The sequence below is a fragment of the Diabrotica virgifera genome, chromosome 3 (assembly GCF_917563875.1).
Source record: "Diabrotica virgifera virgifera chromosome 3, PGI_DIABVI_V3a".
In the NCBI taxonomy this organism is placed as follows: Eukaryota; Metazoa; Arthropoda; class Insecta; order Coleoptera; family Chrysomelidae; genus Diabrotica; species Diabrotica virgifera.
Window position 1 is genome coordinate 99,736,690 of NC_065445.1, and position 21,597 is coordinate 99,758,286.

At 33.0% G+C, this 21,597-nt stretch overlaps 1 protein-coding gene across 6 annotated transcripts in view; it reads right to left on the reverse strand.

Moving 5' to 3' along the window:
* LOC126881213 (prestin-like) overlaps positions 1-21,597 on the reverse strand; it is a 308,541-nt gene that overhangs the window by 81,208 nt on the left and 205,736 nt on the right. The window contains exon 1 of one of the 6 annotated variants that reach the window (XM_050645319.1): positions 13,112-13,355. The exons of the other annotated variants lie outside the window; for them this stretch is intronic. Coding sequence (XP_050501276.1) covers positions 13,112-13,185 — 74 coding nt within the window. The 5' untranslated portion in view covers positions 13,186-13,355. Of the gene's footprint in view, positions 1-13,111; positions 13,356-21,597 lie in introns of those variants that run through there. 6 annotated transcript variants of the gene reach the window in all.

Sequence of the window (21,597 nt, forward strand, 5' to 3'; positions counted from 1 at the left end):
AAAACATAAAGAATCACCAAAATTGGTCATTCACTTTAAAGTTGATTTTCGTGGTCGGTATAACGTAATTTTAGGGGTTGCTGCTGGTTGCTGCCGCTCGCCTACTATAATAACTTAAAAAGTTGTCAGATACCTGGACAATTCAGTGTCCCGAACATGGTCTATTTTTTGCTTATTTCACTGGAGTATTACTTTTACCTCTGAAATCGAATGAGGATAACAATAAACATATTTAGTTTAATTATACAGGGTGGGGCATTAGTGTGACAAAGTCCAATTACTCGTTTGTAGTAAGAGATACGAAAAAAAGTTATTTAGGTAAAAGTTGGGGCACACATAGTACCATAATTTAAAAATATTTTCAAATATACAGGGGCGTCCGTGTTGACAGGGTGACACAAACTTATGTTTTTTTTTAAATGGAACACCCTGTATATTTTTACATTTTTTGATTCTCTCAATGTTTCCGTTCATAAAATGTATGGTTTTGTAATATTATACGAGGTAGTTTAAAAGTTAATTACGTCTTTTTGTTAATTTCGTAGCAACATCTACACCCTGTAGAATTGTAGTGATTTGACATCAAATTTTCTATTTATATTCAAACGATTTTTAATATAGTCTACTACTGTTAATCATTAACAGTATAGCGAAATGTTTAATTTTAGTATACAGGGTGGGTCGAAAATAGGAATGAGTATTTTCTCAGTTTTCTTAAATGGAACACCCTGTATTTTAGTATTGTAATGAAATGATATTTTATGGTACTTTTTTATTTCTTAAGCATTCCCTATACCTAAGTGCTTTAATTTGTAAGTTATTCGTGATTCTTTAAGCCAAACATTAATTGCAACAAAAATTACGTGAAATTTTATTAGGAGGCCGTGAAAACAATTTTTCCAAAAAAATATATAATAATCTAGTCTGATCCTTAATTTATTACTGTTGGATGAGATATTCAAATTAATACATTCGTAGTTAAGGTTGTTGTCTCCCTAGTTGTCAAATTCTCCCTAGTTGGCTATGACACAAAATTTGCTTAAACATTTGACATTATACTTAGTTCCAGTTGATTTGTTACCATTACTAATATTAATTTTTCTAATGAGGAACTGATTAAAATGGCTTTGTGCTAGGAGAGTATAACAAAAATGAGCTACTTGCAATAAAAATTGATCATCAGCAATTCCCTTATAGACGACAACCAAAAAGAGAATATTTTGAAAGTATACTAAAACGGTTTCAACAGACTAGATACTTAGATTGTAAGAACGGTTGTACGTACTAATATGCAGATCCTCAGTGACACTAAGATTACATTTAATTCCTGTTTTCTTCACTTACAATAGTTTTTGTTCGATCAGATTTATCATAATCTAAGTGTCCAGTCCGTTGAAACCGTTCTAGTATATTTTTAAACGTTTCTTTTCTTAGTTGTCGTCTATCAGGGAATTTCTGATGAAAAATTCTTATTGCTAGTAGCACATTTTTGTTATACTCCACTAGCACAAAAATCTTATTAATCAGTTCCTCGTTAGAAAAATTCATATTAGTAGTGGTAACAAAGCAACTAGAACTATAAAAATAGTATAATATCAAATGTTTAAGGAAATTTAGTGTCATAGCCGACTAGGTAGGATATTGTATGTTTTTATTAATATTTTGCGCACCAACAATCTTAACTACGAATTTATTTGGATATCTCATCCAATATTAATAAATTAAGGATCAGACCAGATTATGATGTATTTTTTTTTCGAAAAATTATTTTTGATTGAATATTTTCACGGCCACCTAATAAAATTTCACGTAATTTTTCTTGCGATTAATGTTTGTCTTAAAGAATCACGAATAACTTACAAATTAAAGCACTTAGGTATAGGGAATTCTTAAGAAATAAAAAAGTACCATAAAATAATATTTCATTACAATACTAAAATACAGGGTGTTCCATTTAATAAAACTAAGAAAATACTCATTACGAGTTTCGACCAACCCTGTATACTAAAATTTAACATTTCGCTACACTGTTAATGTTTAACAATAGTAGAGTATATTAAAAATCGCTTGAACGTAAAATAAAAATTTGATGTCAAATCATTACGATTCTACCGGGTGTAATGTTGCTACGAAATTAACAAAAAAACGTAATTATCTTTTAAACTACCTCGTATAATATTACAAAACCATATATTTTAAGAATGGAAACATTGAGGAGAATCCAAAAATGTAAAAATATACAGGGTGTTCGATTTAAAAAAAACATAAGTTTGTGTCACCCTGTCAATACGCACGCCCCTCTATATTTGAAAATATTTTTAAATTATGGTCCTATCAGTTCCCCAACTTCTACCTAAATAACTTTTTTTCGTATCTCTTACCACAAACGAGTAATTGGACTTTGTCATACTAATGCCCCACCCTGTATCTTAATATCAATAATTAGGGAACTGTGTTATGTTAATTTACCAATCAGTCAATATTTATTATGCATATCTAACAAGAGTATTGACACTCTTTGACAATAAAAATTTTTCATAATGTGGTGTTGAACTAAATATAGTTCCAAATCACTTTAACATTTTTAATCATAATTAAAACATGTTTATCTTTCATAACGTTTTGCCCCGATTCTATTATTAGTTTTAATAAAAATATTTTTTTTGGAAAGTTTTTATCCATGTATTCATTATAAAAGGGAAAAAATCAACTTTATCCTGAAAGAATTTGTATTAAAAACAATAATAACACATCAAATGACTTTTGCCCCGAGCAGTGACACTTTGTCGTGGTGAACGGTCGCGGTACCTAGTAGAGGTCGCTAATTCTGTTGAGGTAAGCACGAATAAGTTTAAGCTAAGTATGGCTCAAATCAGAGACAATAGCGAGATTGAGACTTGAGGTCTCATCTTCGCGCTTCACTGAAAGAAGCGCACTAGAAAACTGTATCTGCATTAGTAAACATTAAGTGTTCCTCCTCCTATGCGAAGTGCCTTCTCTATTGAGGTTAGCGATCAATATGGCAAATTTCTCTCTGTTCTGGGCTTGATAAGTCATTCCCTGTTGTGTGGGTCCAATCTCTGATGTTTCGGAGTCAGGACTTTTTCTTTCTTCCTATGCCCCTTTTACCTTCGATTTTGCCTTCTAATATTACCTGGAGCCTCTCAAATTCCCTATCACATTAAGTAACACCTTTCATATTAAACCTACATCCTGTAGATAGACACAAGTCATCAAAAACAATTAAATAGAAACATACGTTCTAACCAAAAACAAAACTTTAGAGAAACTTTAGAGAAACAGAATCTAAAGACCAACAAAAACCCAGAAGTATCACAAAATAACAAGACTACTTACAATTACATACATGAGCATATTTACCAACCAATGAATAAAAAAAAAACGAATAAATGCCAAACGATTGGAGAAACGCAAGAAAAAAAGCAAATGCCTTGCATATAATAATGGATATGAACTAGAGTGTAAAAATTATGCAGGAATACCACTGCTGAAAAAAATATAAACAGAAAAGCTGAAAAATATAAGCAATATGACGAAAAATGTATACTAAGTCATATGTGCCTAGAAATATAGGAATGGCTTTTCAGTGGGATGAATATGTAGAAAAATGTATTTAACAAACTACTATAATGGTCACCACCCCGATGAAGAGTACGAGGTAGAGCTACAAAAACGTATAAACATTTCTAGTGAATCTAAATTAACCAAATTGGAATGCAAGACATTTATTGTGGTAGGGTAGATGATCATCTGGTGGTAGCATAAGTACCCTCCTTCACCGATTAAGGCGCATTGGCTTCAAAAAAATATTGTATAAAATCTAAACATTTTTAGGTTTAACTTTGTCATATTTTAGCACAATGCACTCATTAGTAGTTTTTTGACAGCTGCATAATGTTCACGTGTTTGGAAAAATGACGCATATGGGGAAAACGTTTTCGGCTCCCTCATTAAACATTATTATTTTAAGGAATAAAATGGCAACGGAGATAAAGGAAAGCTGGATAAATATTATGAGACTAATGCTGCTTCATCTACAAAGCATTGATTAAACCCGTAGTAACCTATGATTATGAAACTTAGGTAATGACAAAAAAGGTGAAGCCCAACTCAGGACATTCGAGATAAACATACTGAGAAAAGTATACGGCCCGGTACAAAACGAAGACGGCACATGGAGAATCACGAGAAACGACCAGGTTAACGAACTAAATGAAGGGTATGATATTGTACGATTTGTGAAAAGTCAAAAACTGTCATGACTGACATGTTCAGAGACAAGAAGATGCAAAAACAGCAAAGAAAACATTACAGTGGATCCGATCGGAAAACCAAATACTCCAGGGTAATAAGCTACAAATAGACCATGTTCGAGACACTCAAAGATCCAGGTAGCTGACTACATTTTTAGTTATTGTAGACCTATAGGAAGAAAACCTACCTGTTTCCTGCCTAGAGTTCGCGTCCGTTTTTAATTATTATCAATTTAGTGCAAAAATCGCGATTTTTTCGATTAGAACATTAAAAAACATTCATATTGCCGATTTTTTAAAGTTAAAAAGTTAATTTGTTGCTACGCAAACTGCAAAATAAGTGAAAATCGTTATTTGTTAATAACTTTTACTAAAACTACCTTAGAACTTTAGTGTTTCACCCAAAGTTGGGTATTGGGGTACTTAACAAACCCTCAAAATTTGAGACCGATCCATTAATTAGTTTAAGGGAGTTATTCTAATTGTTTATCCCAGAGACCTTTATTTTGCAATAACATAAGACAGAAAATAATGAAGATAGGGCAATTCTGCGTATGCCAAATGAAAGTAGAAAACTGATGCTATCAAAATGTAGGTACTAAAAAAAGATAAACAAATTATATAATATAGTCAAAAATCCTAATGCCAAATTTGTGAAATTTTGTAGTTTATAAACATTTAGAATAACTTTAAAAATATTGTCCGTAGAAAAAATCATTTTACATATTAGAAAAGCTGGTATTTTACACGAATTTTTAAAAATGTAGTTCAATTGGTGACTTGTGGTAAGTGAAGGGGGATCTGGGAGCCGACAAATGCACGAGTTCAAAAACTAAAAAAGGTAACTTAAAACTACTATCATTTTCTATATCTGGGGATCTACTGAATATATTTTGATCGTTCTTTTTTTAATTTGTATGTAATTTTTCTGTACATTACAAATATGCAATTTGTCTAGACATTTATTAATTAATAAACAGTCTAATTTGTTTAAACAATTTTTGAAAAAAAATTTTTTCCCAAAAATCCATGATTTTAATCATACTATCGTTATTAATCATAGAAAAAGTTAAGGTATACTTTAATAAATAAATTATATTCAATAAATAATTATCTAATAAAAATCATTTATTTATTAAAGTGTACTTTAACTTTTTCTATGATCATTAATTATACTATGATTAAAAAAATAGATTTTTGTAAAAAAATATTTTTTCAAGAATTGTTTAAACAAATTAGACTGTTTATTAATTAATAAATTTATAAACAAATTGCATATTTGTAATGTACGTAGAAAGTACATACAAATTAAAAAAAGAAAGATCAAAATCCATTGAGCTGATCCGGAGATACAGAAAATTATATTCAAAATATAAAGGAAAAGATTCCTCTCATTGGCTGTATACCATAATAAAAAACTTACTAAGGAAGTAAAACTTCACTTGTAGGTAAATGGTATATGTATAAATTTATTAAAATTTTTATCTAAAATGATCCAAATTGGATTGAAGTGGGTACATCTATAGTACAAAAATCACACAAACGTTTTCGAACCAATCAGTCCATCATCAGGTAGAAAACCTAAAATAAGCAAACCACTGTATTAAAAGAGGCCAAGATGAAATTGTGACTGTTTGAAAGTTAGGAAAATTAAAACATGGGATTACTTACTTTAGATCCAAAGTAGTTGGAACTAGCTACATAGTTAGGTCAAAAGACCTTAAAGTTACAATAATTAGGCCATTTCGGCTACAACAATGTCGACAGTAAGTCGATGTTTACAGAATTTAGAAATGTAGTGGTACTACAATGTGGTCTTCATCTTAGCTTGAAACTGACAGACTGAAATATGACATTGAACGAATATTGACAAGACCTTCTAGGTAGGGAATTTTATGTGTATGCAGTTATTTTGTATTTTAGAAATGCAAAAAATATTTTTTACTTAAATTAATGAATTTAATTGGCTATTAAATAAATGAGTGAGAATAAACAATTTGAATTAATAGTAATATAAAATTATTTATGTTAATTTTATGACGATTGAAAGCGAAAATTTTGCCAACAAGGTAATGACGCCACTTGTTCGAAAAGAAGAACAGAAAAAAGAAGAAAAATAAACTAAAGAAAAATAAAAGGAAATTTATTAGATGATAAATATAAGGTAAAAGAATTAGTGAATAAATCTGGAGTTTGACTGTTATGAAATGCAATTTAGGTTAATAATCACAGTGTAGAGTTAAGAGTACCTTATTATTATTTACTTCACGCCATATCAACTTTCTCTTATTGTTGTTTTTATTTACACTTCAATTACATAAATTCAGTCAACCAGTTACACATCATTATTCTAATTATTTTTTATTTTTTTTTATTTTTAAACTAACCGAAATTTAACTTCATTTCATTCCATATCATAGACTATTTAATTTTTAATTTTACTTTCACATAATTAATACAACCGTTTAGTACTTTAATCGTTTAATCTCATTTCCGTTAAACCATAGTAATCTACTCTTAGTTTTGTTTTATTCACCCTGTCTTATTTACATGAATTCAGGCAACCAGTTATACTCTTACCTCTACACTGTGATTATTAACCTAAATTGCATTTCATAACAGTCAAACTCCAGATTTATTCACTAATTCTTTTACCTTATATTTATCATCTAATAAATTTCCTTTTATTTTTCTTTAGTTTATTTTTCTTCTTTTTTCTGTTCTTCTTTTCAAACAAGTGACGTCATTACCATGTTGGCAAATTTTCGCTTTCAATCGTCATAAAATTATCATAAATAATTTTATGTTACTATTAATTCAAATTGTTTATTCTCACTCATTTATTTAATAACTAATTAAATTCATTTATTTAAGTAAACAATATTTTTTGCATTTCTAAAATACAAAATAACTGCATACACATAAAATTCCCTACCTAGAAGGTCTTGTCAATATTCGTTCAATGTCATATTTCAGTCTGTCAGTTTGAAGCCAAGATGAAGACCACATTGTAGTACCACTACATTTCTAAATTCTTTAAACATCGACTTATTGTCGACATTGTTGTAGCCGAAAAGGCCTAATTATTGTAACTTTAAGGTCTTTTGATCTAACTATGTAGCTAGTTCCAACTACTTTGGATCTAAAGTAAGTAACCACATGTTTTAATTTTCCTAACTTTCAAACAGTCAAAATTTCATCTTGGCCTCTTTTAATACAGTGGTTTGCTTATTTTAGGTTTTCTACCTGATGATGGACTGATTGGTCCGAAAACGTTTGTGTGATTTTTGTACTATAGATGTACCCACTTCAATCCAATTTGGATCATTTTAGATAAAAATTTTAATAAATTTATATACCATTTACATACAAGTGAAGTTTTACTTCCTTAGTAAAAAATTATATTCGTTTGAAATTGCTTTTTCGGTATTTTAACTCGGTGGATTTTAGGTTCCCCCTAGTAATCGTTTGAACTACATTTTTGAAAAATCGTAGAGGGTGCTGTGAAGGTACAATGTTTTTGCAAATTTTTTAAGAAACAATACAAATCCCGTTCTTTAAAATGGCATTAATTAGATTCCTTAGTTATTATAAACAAATTAGCTGTGAATTAAAAAAAAACATATGGCTAACTTTGTCCCAAATGAACCCAGGCTAAATTTTTTATTTGAAAATTCGTGTTAAAATACTATTTTTTCCAATATATAAAAAGATTGTTTCTACGGATAACATTATTAAAGTTATTCTAAATGTTTATAAACTAGAAAAAAAATTTGGCATTAGGATTTTTGACTATATTAATTATGTATTTTTTTATCTTTTTTTTAATACATTTTGATACTATCACTCTTCTACTTTCATTTGGCATACTCAGAATTGCCCTATCTTCATTATTTTCTGTCTTATCTTATTGCAAAATAAAGGTATCTGGGATAAACAAATAGAATAACTCTTAAACTAAATTAATGGATCGGTCTCAAATTTTGAAGGTTTGTTAAGTACGTCAATACCGAATTTGGGCGAAACACTAAAGTTCTAAGGTAGTCTTAGTAAAAGTTATTAATAAATAACGATTTTCACTTATTTTGCAGTTTGCGTAGCAACAAATTAACTTTTTAACTTTAAAAAATCGGAATTTTGAAGGTTTTTTTAATGTTCTAAAAAACTGAATTTTGTAATTTTATGTCAACTATTTAGCTTTTGAATGGAGTGCAAAAAATGAAAAAATCACGATTTTTGCACTAAATTGTTAATAATTAAAAAACGGACGCGAACTCTAGGCAGGAAACAGGTAGGTTTTCTTCCTTTAGGTCTACAATAACTAAAAAAGTAGTCAGCTACCTGGATCTTTGAGTGTCCCGAGAAAATCCTTATTACTCTGGACTAAAAAAGAGAAGGCCCAGAACGAGATGGTTGGATGACGTGGAAGACGACCTTAAAACCATAAATATAAAACAATGGAGGAAAATGGCACACGATAGATCTGAATGGAAGGACATAGCCTGACAGTCAAAGTACTTTGGACTGCACTGTCAAATTTTGATTCCATAAATTTCGTAGTGGTCGTATATCTACTTTACATAAACCACGTCCAGGACGGCTCTCCGATGCAGTTACATCGGAAAATGTGAGAAAGTTCATAAAATGGCTTAAGCTGATGGTAAAGTAAAGGTGCGTGAATTGGCACAGCCTACAAGAATCAGTTAAAATCGCATTAGTCATGTTTTGATCGAAGTTAACTATCAATAGCCAACATCATTGTGCATTGTTCGACAAATTGAAGTAAAAACTGAGTGAGAAAAGGCTACATATGCACAAGCAAATAGTGTTGCTTATAAAAAAAAATGTTATTCTTCCTATTTGGCTCCCTTCGATTACTATTAGTCCAGAAAGTCACTGCGCATCCGCTAGGAAAAATATTCCGATTCGGATATTTTGCACAATCTTACTCAAAAAAGAACCCTTTTAACAAATTTGCATGTTGCCAGGACCAAAAGTGGGTCAAAGATTTTTGAAACGTTTTTTTTTTTTGTTTTTTTCCTAAAATTATTTTTTTTTGCATGGAACGAAGTTTTTTATGTCTTTTGGATCATTCCAAACAGAAAAGGTCTTTATGGTAGGGGAGCAAAGTATGCTAAATGTGCAGTCACTCGAGCGCTTTGGGGACCTATTGGGTTGTGATTATTAGGTCCTAAAATCAAAAAAAGTTAAGTAAAATTTTCCATTTTAGCGGGCGCTTGTCATTTTTTAATTTAATTTTCCATTTCCAACAATCGTTTTTTCCGATTATAGCGCCATCTATCCATAACTAGAAAAAATGTCTCGAATGAAAGTTGCTTATTTTTACGTAAAGAATCCAAATCTGCAATAAAAATTTGGGGGTCCCATTTAAGATTTTAAAGTAACCCCCCACCCCGCCCCCATTGGGGGGTCGTGTTTGGTAGCATTCGATAGATTTTTCAAAATCATTTTGAAAGTGTATTTTGCAGTTTTTCGATCTGATGTTTATTTTGCGAAATATCGCGGGGTTTGTATTTAAAATTTTAAATTTACCCCCGACCCCTCTCTGTGGGGGGTCATGTTTAGTACCATTTGATAGATTTTTGAAAAATATTGAAGACTTATTTTTTAGTTTTCCGATCTGACGCTCATTTCTCAAAAAATTCGCTTTTCTTTTGTGAAACTTTTTGACTCAACCATTTCCTTACCCCCCGTTCAAATCATCAGATTTTTGAAATATACACTCTCTTGCATGTACTTAACTTACCTTATCTTAATCTGACAATTTCGAGTATTTTTAACCATAGATATTTTTTTTCGGGCCCCCCTTAACGAACCTCCCTGTGTTAAGAGCCAATATATGGTAGAGGTACATCTGCAGGGTACCAGGTTTCTCCCATATGATAATCTGACGCGCTCGAGTAACTGCAAAAATCCCCGCTTGGGCTCCCCTACCATTAGTGACATTTCTCAAAAGTTGATAGTTTTTGACATATATGCGATTAACAATTGAAAAATTGCGAAATTGGCCATTTTTAACCCTCAAAAACTATGTGAAAAACTGAAAATTTGAATGTTGTCAAGGTAGGTAGATATTCTTTAGTAGTAGTAGTAGTAGTTTTTTGCAATACCATATTCTTTAATAGTAGTAGTAGTAGTTTTTTGCAGTACCATATTCAAAAATCCTTGGTTTTTTAATTGCTAATCAAGCGTGCGCGATACTATTTTCCACCGACAGTATGGTGCAAATGAAAGGAATAAATTCGTTATTTCGTAAACCGGCGACTAAGGAAAAATCCCGAAACAGGTCGATTTTTACTTTTAAGTTATGATATTGTGGCATATATGGTATACTAGTGACGTCATCCATCTGGGCGTGATGACGTAATCGATGATTTTTTTAAATGAGAATAGGGGTCGTGTGCTAGCTCATTTGAAAGGTTCTTTAATTCTCTATTCAGTAATATAAACATTTATATAAATATTTATACAGTGTATCCTTCTACTTCTTTTTTTGTTAAATAATTTAATTTAATAAAAATTTTTTGGACACCCTGTATAAATAATTATGTAAATGTTTACATTACTGAATAGAGAATTGAAGAACCTTTCAAATGAGCTAACACACGACCCCTATTCTCATTTAAAAAAATGCCCAGACGGATGAAGTCACTATATACCATATATGCCACAATATCATAACTTAAAAATAAAAATCGAACTGTTTCGGGTTTTTTCCTTAAAGTCGCCGGTTTACGAAATAACGAATTTATTCCTTTCATTTGCACCATACTGTATACACAACGGTGGAAAATAGTGTCGCGCACGCATGATTAGAAATTAAAAAACAAAGGAGTTTTGAATAATGTATTGCACAAAACTCTTCGGGATTTCATCAATCGATGTTTAAAGAATATCTACCTACTTTGGCAACATTCAAATTTTCAGTTTTTCAAATAGTTTTTGAAAGTTAAAAATGGCCGATTTCGCAATTTTTCAATTTTTAATCGCTTATATGTCAAAAACTATCAACTTTAGAGAAAAGTCACTGAATACCTTTTCTGTTTGGAATGATCCAAAAAACCTAAAAAAGACTTTGTTCCATGCAAAAAAAATGATTTTGGGAAAAAACAAAAAAAAAACGTTTAAAAAATTTTTGACCCACTTTTGGTCATGGCAACATGCAAATTTGTTAAAAGGGGTCCTTTTTGAGTAAGAATGTGCAAAAAATCCGAATCGGAATATTTCTCCTAGCGGATGCGCAGTGGCTTTCTGGATTATATGTGTTCCTAAAGCTGAAGAGATAGTTTGTAAATAAAAAATTTAGCTCGACCGAACAGAGGATTGACAAAACAAACGCCTATATAAAATAAAATATTTTCCTAGAAAAACACGTTTTTCATTTAAAATATGGTGTTTCTAAAAATGATATTGGCGAAACTAAAATTTAAAATACGAAAGGGTTATAGGGTTTTTATCTTAAATATTAAGAAAGAATCGAACATTTATATTGACTTACGACCTATAAAAAGTAACCGAAAGAGTAATGTCTAATAGGAGCCACAATCACCAATAATAATAAAATAGATCGAGAAGTTGAAACACGAACTATGGCAGGAAACAAATCTTTTTTTACAATACAACATCTAATGAAGTCAAAACTTCTCTAACGAAGTGCAAAAATCCAGATATGTATATAAGACCATAATACGACCAGCACAGCAGTCGCGTATGGAAGCGAAACATGGATGCTAAAAAAAAGAAAAGTAACTAAATTGCTTGTGTGGAACCATAAAATTCTTCGAGTTATATCGGAATGGGACGTTTCATTGCCGCCGTTTCGATGCCGCCGGTTCATCGCCAGTCCATTTCATCGCCGTCATATCTCGCATTTCCTAGAATTCCTAATTAATACTAAAAATAAATAATAATTGTAACTGTCGCAAATTCGGAAATATATCAAATAGCGATTAATTGACTGACGATGAATCGGCCGGCATCGGCATCGAACTGGCGGCATCGAAACCGCGGCGATGAAACGTCCTAGACCCAGTGATATATAATATGGCCCTTGCAGAGACAGCGTGAGAAATGGATGGAGGCGCAGATACAAATAACGAGTAGTTATAGATAGACTCTCTTCGGAAAGGAAAATCTAGTCAGATGTATTGATGCATAGGTAAAGGACAACAGACTCAGATGAGCACGGCATGTGATACGCAGTAACGATAATCGTCTTATAAACAATGTGTTTTGGGAAAGGCCATGTGAGAGAAGGTCTATTCTATAGGATGGTCTAGAAAAAGGTGGAAATATGTAGGCAGAGAAGATCTGGAGAAAACGGGAGTGAGACAATGGATGGCAATAGTAAACGAGGCAAAGACACGAAAGTTGTAACGCCCTTGATGATGATGATGATGATGATGATGATGATGATGATGATGATGATGATGAAAGAATAATAGAAAAACATTAAATCGGAATATTGATGACTCAATGACTGACAATGTAAGGCATAACGTGATCCATATATTATATACAATTAACTGACGTTGACATCTGCAACTTATCAGTGACATAAACAAATGTTCGTACTTGTAATTATCGTATTATAAATTATAATAATGTAATATTTCAACCATTTAAAATAGATACACTACATAGACATAATTTTTACATGACTCTTCCTACTTATAAACAAGCAGTGATATTACAAATTAATGATCTAAAGAAACAAAAGCATGTGAATTTTCTTCTGTGAAGACTTCTTAGTTTTGAGGAACTACTTTATTATTAGTTTAATTATCAATATCAATTGGAAAAAGTTATATTTATACCTGTTATATGAACCTGAACCAAAGTTTTTTCTCATTAGTAGGGGTTTCCTTTCTGGATCCCGTAGTTTCACCATTGTTTAAATTTGTTAACACAGTATCACAGGATAGTAGCTAATAAAATGACTTATATTCGACAATATTAATTTGTAAACTGAGACTTTCAATGTAATCTTGTTTATTATATTATGAAAAAGTCTCCGATATCAACATTAACAAGAAACATGTTATGATAACTAGTAATTATTGATAACAGAAGACATATTTTTATTATACTTATGGAATATTGGTGTTATTATTTTCTTAGGACTGTTTGCCTTATACAGAGTGCGCCATAATCGTTAAGATTGTAGTGAGAGCGTCAAGGGGGAAACGACTAATTATATCAAAAATTTCTTCGACTGAAGTATAGTAACCTATTGCAAGATTTGAAAGAGTTACGATTATAACATTGCTACGATTATAGCATTGATGTATTTTCAAGAGGTTGTAAAAACGGTTTCTTTAGTCCAATCGTCAGAGATTTGACCTCTAAAAATCATACAAACAGGCTGAATTTTACTGATAATACCAATTTTAGAGCCCCAAAAAGATGCAATAAAATTTGCCACCCTTACCCACTAGCTTCCCCCTAAAACCCCCGTCGTAGCGATGAGGGACGGAAAACATAGATTTGCAAAGAATCTTTCATAAAAAATTGTAGCTGAGATAATTTTGAACAAAAATATTTATTAGCACTTTTTATTAGAATAAATTGTTCTCCCAGAAACAACCCATGAAGTGACCGGCGATTTTGAATGTCAGTTACGCGCGCGTAACAATAAAGAATAAAAATAAATTTAAAATAAATAAAAGTTAAAATTTGTATCAACCCGACGCACAGTGGTTCCAAATGCCGAAAACGTGGTCATGAACATTTTAAAACGTATATTGTTTATACACTTAGGAATTAATTTCGTTCCTAAGGGTTTTTGACATCGCTGATTACGAATCTGACATTACTTTTTCTGAAAAACAAAATGGCGAATCCAACATGGCGGAAAGAAATTGAAAATATCAATCAAAACGTAAATTTTTTTGTCAAATTTTGTAGTTGAATGTCGCTGATTACAAATCTAACATTACTTTATGTTAAAACAAAATGGCGGATCCAATATGACAGAAAGGAATTCGAAAATTTTATTTTAAACGCATATTTGTTTAAAATTTTATATTATAAGGGACTTTTGAAATTGCTGATTCCAAATACATTTTCTTTATGAAGTACAATATTCAGAACCTATTACTTATGTACAACCGCCCATACATACTCAACAATGGCCAGAATCAGGTAATATGCGTCATTTCTCACTTTTGCATTCAAACAACAGCCAAAAATGCATAGGCAGTTATAGGCAGCTAAACCAAAGTGATTCTGTATCTTAATACTATACAGTTTAAGATTAATAAATATTAGTCGCAGAATTATGCAGAATTTTGTACTTTTTGGATGTATCTTTACAGAATTTTGATTATTTCAAGTATATTTTCACTATTTATGTATTAACAAATTTAAGGCGTTTATTGTTACTAAACCTTAAGTTAAATTACACCTTACATTACTACATACTTAAAAAAAGAAGAACCTGCTTTACAGCAATAAAATTGATAAACTACAAAACGTTTTACAGCGTTTTAATTATACGCGTTCTTTTTCACTTTCTCTGCCTGCCAAAATAACCTTGGACAGGGCTCACTTGTTCCTGAGTTATGAACCAGAATACATCCAGTTCCATCCTTATACCTGCGTATTAAGACTCTACGATAGTATGAGAAAACAACTGTAACTATGAAAATCCCTAGATATAGACTTTTTTTCGCCTTATGACCACGTTTTCAGCATTTGGAACCACTGCCAGGACCAGAGTGTCCCATCTACAAAAATTAAAATGTATTTTAAAGGTCAACAATTTTTTTATTTTGTTGCAAATGAAGTCCGTGTCTATAAAGCTGTTAAATAAATAAACGTTGCGCGATTTCTGCCATTTGTTACGATTGTCATGAGACCGACAAAATTTATTACTTCCATTGACAAATACTAAGAAGCACAGAAAACCCATCCCCCTATTACATGGTGAAAACGGCATGGTATACTCCATAGAAGAAAAAGCTGAGGCGATGGGGTCCACACTCAAAAGAGAATGCAGGCTAAACTTCCATGAAGACGAGGACGGAGACTTCATGGAAGAAGTCGAAGAGCAAGAAGAAAGACCAGAGGACCCAGAAGACATCATTCCCCCAACATCACCGGAAGAAATAAACGAACACATAAGAAACAGTTCACCGAGAAAAGCGCCTGGTCTAGACGAAATATCAAATAGAGCCCTAAAATACCTTCCCAGAAGAGCTATAGTGTATTTTACAAACATAGTGAACGCGATATTAAGATACAAAAAATTCCCAAACAGATGGAAAGAGGCCCACGTCATCATGATCCCAAAACCTGGCAAAAGCCACACGTTCCCGCAGAACTACAGGCCAATCAGCTTACTCCCAGCGATCAGCAAGATAGTGGAAAGAATCATCCTCAGAAGACTGCAAGCGGAAACAAACAGACTAGAGATAATCCCAGAAGCTCAATTTGGATTCAGAGCAGAGCACTCCAGTGAGCTACAAGTACTCAGACTAAATGAGTACATAGCAGCTGGTTTCAACGATAAGCAGTACACTGGAGCAGCATTCCTGGACGTAAGCAAAGCTTTCGACAGAGTATGGCATAAGGGGCTCATATATAAAATGCAAGGCTATGGGTACAGCGGGTCGATGACGAGGCTGATCACTTCGTACTTAGGCGACCGGAGTTTCAGGGTTCGGATAGGACAAGTCCTGTCCGAGCTCGGGAGCCCGGAAGCTGGAGTACCACAGGGAGCAGTCCTGTCACCCCTACTGTACACAATATACACCGCAGACGTACCTAGAACTCCGGGTACCCTTATGAGCCTCTACGCAGATGACACAGCGATAGCGGCCAAACACAGAAACGTAGACATAGCAGTGACCAACCTGCAAATAGCGTTAGAAGACATCGAGGAATGGAGTATAAAGTGGAAGATAGCCATCAACTCCGAGAAAACGCAAGCGGTATTATACAAGAAAGGTAGACAACAGCCAGAAGAACAACTGACGGTGCAGAACACCCCCATCTAGTGGAAAGACGAAGCCAAATACCTAGGAGTCATCATGGACAAAGGATTAACCTTCAAGAAACACGTAGAAGCCACAGTCCAAAAAACCAACATGGCAAGAGCAACATTAAGAGGACTCACAGGAAAGAAAAGTAAACTAAGACTGAAAACTAAAATAAGGCTTATAAATACTATAATACTTCCGATACTAACGTACGCATCTCTCGCATGGGGACACGTGTGTGATACAACAAAAAAGAAGATACAGGCGGTCCACAACAACAGCCTAAGAGAAGCAGCCAAAGTCCCAAAATACGTAGCCGAACGATTCCTCTTCAGAGAATTACAGCAAGTTAGAGTCACGGAGATTATGACAGACAAGGCCAGGGAAAAATTTGCAGAACTGGAGCACCATCCAAGCCCAATACTGCGAGAGATGCTAAGGTACGACGCTTTCCACCGGTGGAAGCACAAACGTCCTAAACAACAAATAGTGTAAAGTGGGATAAAACAAGAAAAATAAGTGATAACAGTGAACGGTTCGTAGCTCGAAAACAACAAGTGCCGAAGAAAAACGTAACACAAACGTAGGTCCAATACCACGATCACCTTAAGGTAAGACAAATATAAAAAATATCTAAAAAAGGCGTAAGCCACCAAAAAAATCATAAAACACAAAAAAATCACAAAATTCTTGAGTTCCAAGCTATTGGACTGAGTTCAGTGGGGCTTGGTACAATGACTTGGGGCCCAAGCAAGCAATTTTAGTTCCGCGGATAAGTAATTAAGAAGATAAAGGCATAGAGCGCTTCACGCTGGCCTAGTTTTTTGCATTCGATTAGGGTACCACATGGAATCTTATTACCCAGGATTCCATTGTGAAGAGCATTTGGCTACGATAGTTGTGCCCCCATCGCGCATCACCGTGCTATGGGGGGGGGGAAGGGATGACCTGGGGCATTGGAGCGAGGTGGGGTGATCCCTGTTTTTACTCGGGTCAAAACACCTCGCCCCAATGAATTGTTACACCCGAATGTACTTTTTCGATAGGGTGGACATCTCCCACAGGTCGGGTTGAATCAAATTGCTTGCTTGCTTGCTACTTCCATTGACATAAAATTTCGATTCTGATTTTGGCGACAAATATGGATGAGGCATTTGAAATATGCCTAAAAACGCTGAATTTAAACTTCTACATTACAAATGATCTCACGTCACGAGAAATGCTTCTATGAAGTAGGCATTAAGTGCAATTTGTAGCTAAAGTTTTGTTATTTTGAAAAACGTGACAATGAAAAGTATTTACAGCATTTATAGCCTTCCAAAAGACTTGCGACAACTTAGAACACCGACTACTCGTAAGACGACTACAAAAAATAGGACTTGATTAGAAACACCTAAAAATAAAAAAAGAATTTTTATTGGGAAACAACAAAAATGCGAGGTAATAATTCAATATCAGTCAACACAATGCAAAGAATAAGTGTCCGGCAAGAATGTATGCTGTCCTCTATACCTACATTCATGATACAGTCCACGAAGAATAAAAAATAAAAATATACTCTCCAAGAAATACAACAGGATAATATCAGCAGAAAAAAACCAAATGTATGATAACATCTAAATACCCACTACCATGTAAAATCGAAATTGATGGGAAAATAATAAAGCAGGAAGCAAGGTTTAGATATCTGGGAATAGATATAACCAGTTACGGAGATGTTGAAGAGGAAGTCCTTCAACAAAGCTTAAAAGCAAGTAAAGCGGCGGGATCCCTTAATGACACAATCTGGAAGAACAAACACCTAAGACAAAACACAAAAGCAAGAATCTATAAAGCAGCAATTAGACCTATATTGACATACACGGCGGAGACAATACCTGACACATCTAAAATGAGACGACTACTAGAAACAACAGAGATGAAAATACTCCGACGAATATCAGGAAAAAGTCTGTTGGATAGGGCGAGAAGCGAAAACATAAGAAGATCATGCAATGTAGAAGACATAAATGGATGGGTGACAAAACGGAAACAGGAGTGGAACGAACACATTAGTAGAATGGCAGAGGATAGGATAGTACGAATAGCACGAGATGAGTCACCAAATGGACAAAGAAGTATTGGCAGACCAAGAAAAAGATGGTGCGATAACTTAAATAATTTAGGAGGCTAATATTGAAGAAGAAACAGGCTTTAAAGCCTACATACAAGAAGGAAGAAGAAGAAGAAGATTCTTAAATTGTAAGTTCAGCTGAGAATTGCTCAGAATAGATCTAAGTTTCATAAGTGCTCCTCTTGCAATTTCTGTACGAGTTTTAATTTCTTCATCCGGATTTAGTTTCTCGTCTATCCAACAACCTAGGTATTTAAAATGGTTAACTTTTGGTATCGGTTCATTATTGACAATTAGTTGCATAGGGCCGACGTCTTGTTTACTAACCACAAGTAACTTTCTCTTTGTTGTATTTATGTTAAGTCCGTTATTAGAGCATTCTCTAGTGACTCGATATATAAGGAATTGAAAATCTTCGTTACTTCCAGCCATGATGGCGGTGTCATTTGCATATCTGATGTTGTTAATAGTTTCTCCCCCTAAAATGAAGGCTTCGTTAAATATTATTTCTGAGTAAACGTTAAACAAAATTGGGGATAACACACAATCCTGTCTGACACCTCTTTGAATGCAAATTTTCTGTTTCTTTTGCGTCTACCAAAATAGAAGCTTCTTGATTCCCATATAGATGTTGTAAAAGTCTCAGATCTTTATCATATATTCCAATCTTTCTAGATATTCAAACAGCCTATCATGTTGAACCCTATCAAACGCCATCTCAAAATCTATGAAGCAGCGTAAACTGGTTTCTGTTTTTGTCATGACCACAGTATAAAGAGGGACAGTAAAACCACTTCCATGTCGGCACTTTGATCTTAAGAAGTAATACCGGCAGTACGCAATTGGTAATTCACCAGTGGTGGATGCGGGTTTTCCCTGTTAAAACCCGTACGTTTCTATGCGACTAGCAATGCGAGAGTGGCGCAAAAGCGACTGCGAACATTGCGCGGTCGCCATGCGCGACTAAAGATTTTACTTCCAATTTTTCGGAGAGTGGTTCTACTGTCCCTCTTTATACTGTGTCATGACCGTTGAAGTAATGTTAGCATTGAGAATAAAGCTTCCCTTGTTCCCAATCCTTCTCTGAAACCGAATTGTTTGTTTCCCATTGTTTCTTCACATTTCTGCTTGATTGTATTAAGAATTATCTTAAGAAGTATCCAGTTTCGTATACGCGGTTATAAATGTTTGTTAGTTCTGAGACATAGTCGTTATCTAGAAGTTTAAGCCAGTCTGATGGTATTTGGTCAAGGCCTGAATATTTCCTATTTTTGCTTTGTTTGGTGGCTTTCTCTACTAGTCCAAGTAATGAAGCTTAAAATAAAAACCTCGCAATTTTTAAAAATGGATCAATTTGCTTGAACATTTGAGAATAAGTAGTGGATAGTCCAAGAATCAAAATCTATATTATACCGAAAGGCGCTTTTACCGTGGGGGTGGTTGCCACCCCATCTCGGGGGTGGAAATTTTTTATTATATTTTGACCGCAAATGTTGGTAAAAACATTCATTCTAAGCCAAAAACGTTCTATATATTTTTTTGATAATATTGACAGTTTTTGATTTATTCGCTTTCGAAAGTGTTAGTTTTATATCGAAAAAATCAATGTTTTAATCAGTTTTCTGCTAATAACTCAAAAAGTTTTTGTTTTATCAAAACAACTTTGCTTAACAAAAATGTACCTTTTGAAAAAATAAACTAAACAGTTTTTTTATTTTCTTTAAGACCAATAGTAATCGAGCTATACTTTATTATATGTTAGCTCTTCTTCGTCAAATGCTAAATATTGTAGTTTCAAACTCAAAAGACGGGAAAACTGAGCATTTTTCGAGGATAACTTGTTCAAACTAATTTAAAGTATTTAAAAATATCTATCTACAGAAATAAAAAAAAATCTCTAGCTCAAAAATTAAGTGACTTATTATGAAAAGAATGTCAGTCCCTATTTTTTTCAGCGAAAAAGCGATCAGACGCTTCCCCCTACTTACCACCTTAATTAAAATTAGTTATTGACCTTATTTGGTCTTCTATATTTATGTATTATTAATAGGTTCTAGAGGTTTGACCGGCTTAGAATGATTAGTTTTTAAAAAATGAAGTTAAAAGAGAATAACGAATTTTTGTAGTTTGGTAAAAAATGCCCTTTTCTTCAGAATAGAAAGATTAGCATCAGAGATACGAAAAAATATTTAAATATAAAATTGTAGCTTATTTAATTCCCCAAAAAGGGATTAGCAAAAATTTTTTCTATGGCAAAAATTGAGTGAGCTATTGACAATTAAAACTTGTAATAACATTCAAAAACCACCTTTACCAACCCTTTTACAGTCATCTCTTTTTGCGACTAAGGATTTTAAAAGGATTTAATATTAATAGCCTTATAGATCCTGTAGAAACCTACAAAATTCTTGTTTATCAAACTTTCTAGGATAAAAAATAAAAAAGGTTACGGTTAAAAAATCAATATATTTTTTTGAAAAAAAAAAAAAGGAGAAATCCAATTGGAAGCATACTAAAGTAAGTTAGCGGTGTTTTTAGTGATTTGTCTTATTCATGCTTCTTTATTTATGTATTAGTAATAGATTTCAGAAGTTTCACTGGCTTAGAATGATTAGTTTTTAAAAAACTGGAGTTAAAAGCAAATAACGAATTTTTGTAGTTTGGTAAAAAATGCCATTTTCTTCAGAATATAAAGATTAGCATCAGAGATACGAAAAAATGTTTAAATATGAAATTGTAGTTTATTTAATTCCCAAGACCATGGTTTGAAAAAAAATTTTCTACGGCAAAAATTGAGTGAATCATAAATTAGTATAATGTCAAAAACATTGATTTTTTCGATATAAAACTAACACTTTCGATAGCGAATAAATCGAAAAATATTAATTTTATCAAAAAAATGTATAGAACATTTTTTGCTTAAAATGAACGTTTTTATCAACTTTTGCGGTCAAAATATAATAAAAAATTTCCACCCCCGAGATGGGGTGGCAACCACCCCCATGGTAAAAGCGCCTTTCGGCATGATATAGATTTTGATCCTGGGACTATCCACTACTTATTCTAAAATTTTCAAGCAAATCGATCCATTCTGTAAAAGTTGCGAGGTGAAAAGCTTCGGTTCCTGGACTATACCTCCTTTTTAAAATACTATGCAGTATAATAGTATTATTCGTATACTTTGTGGTGTTAAGTGGTGGCCTCGTAT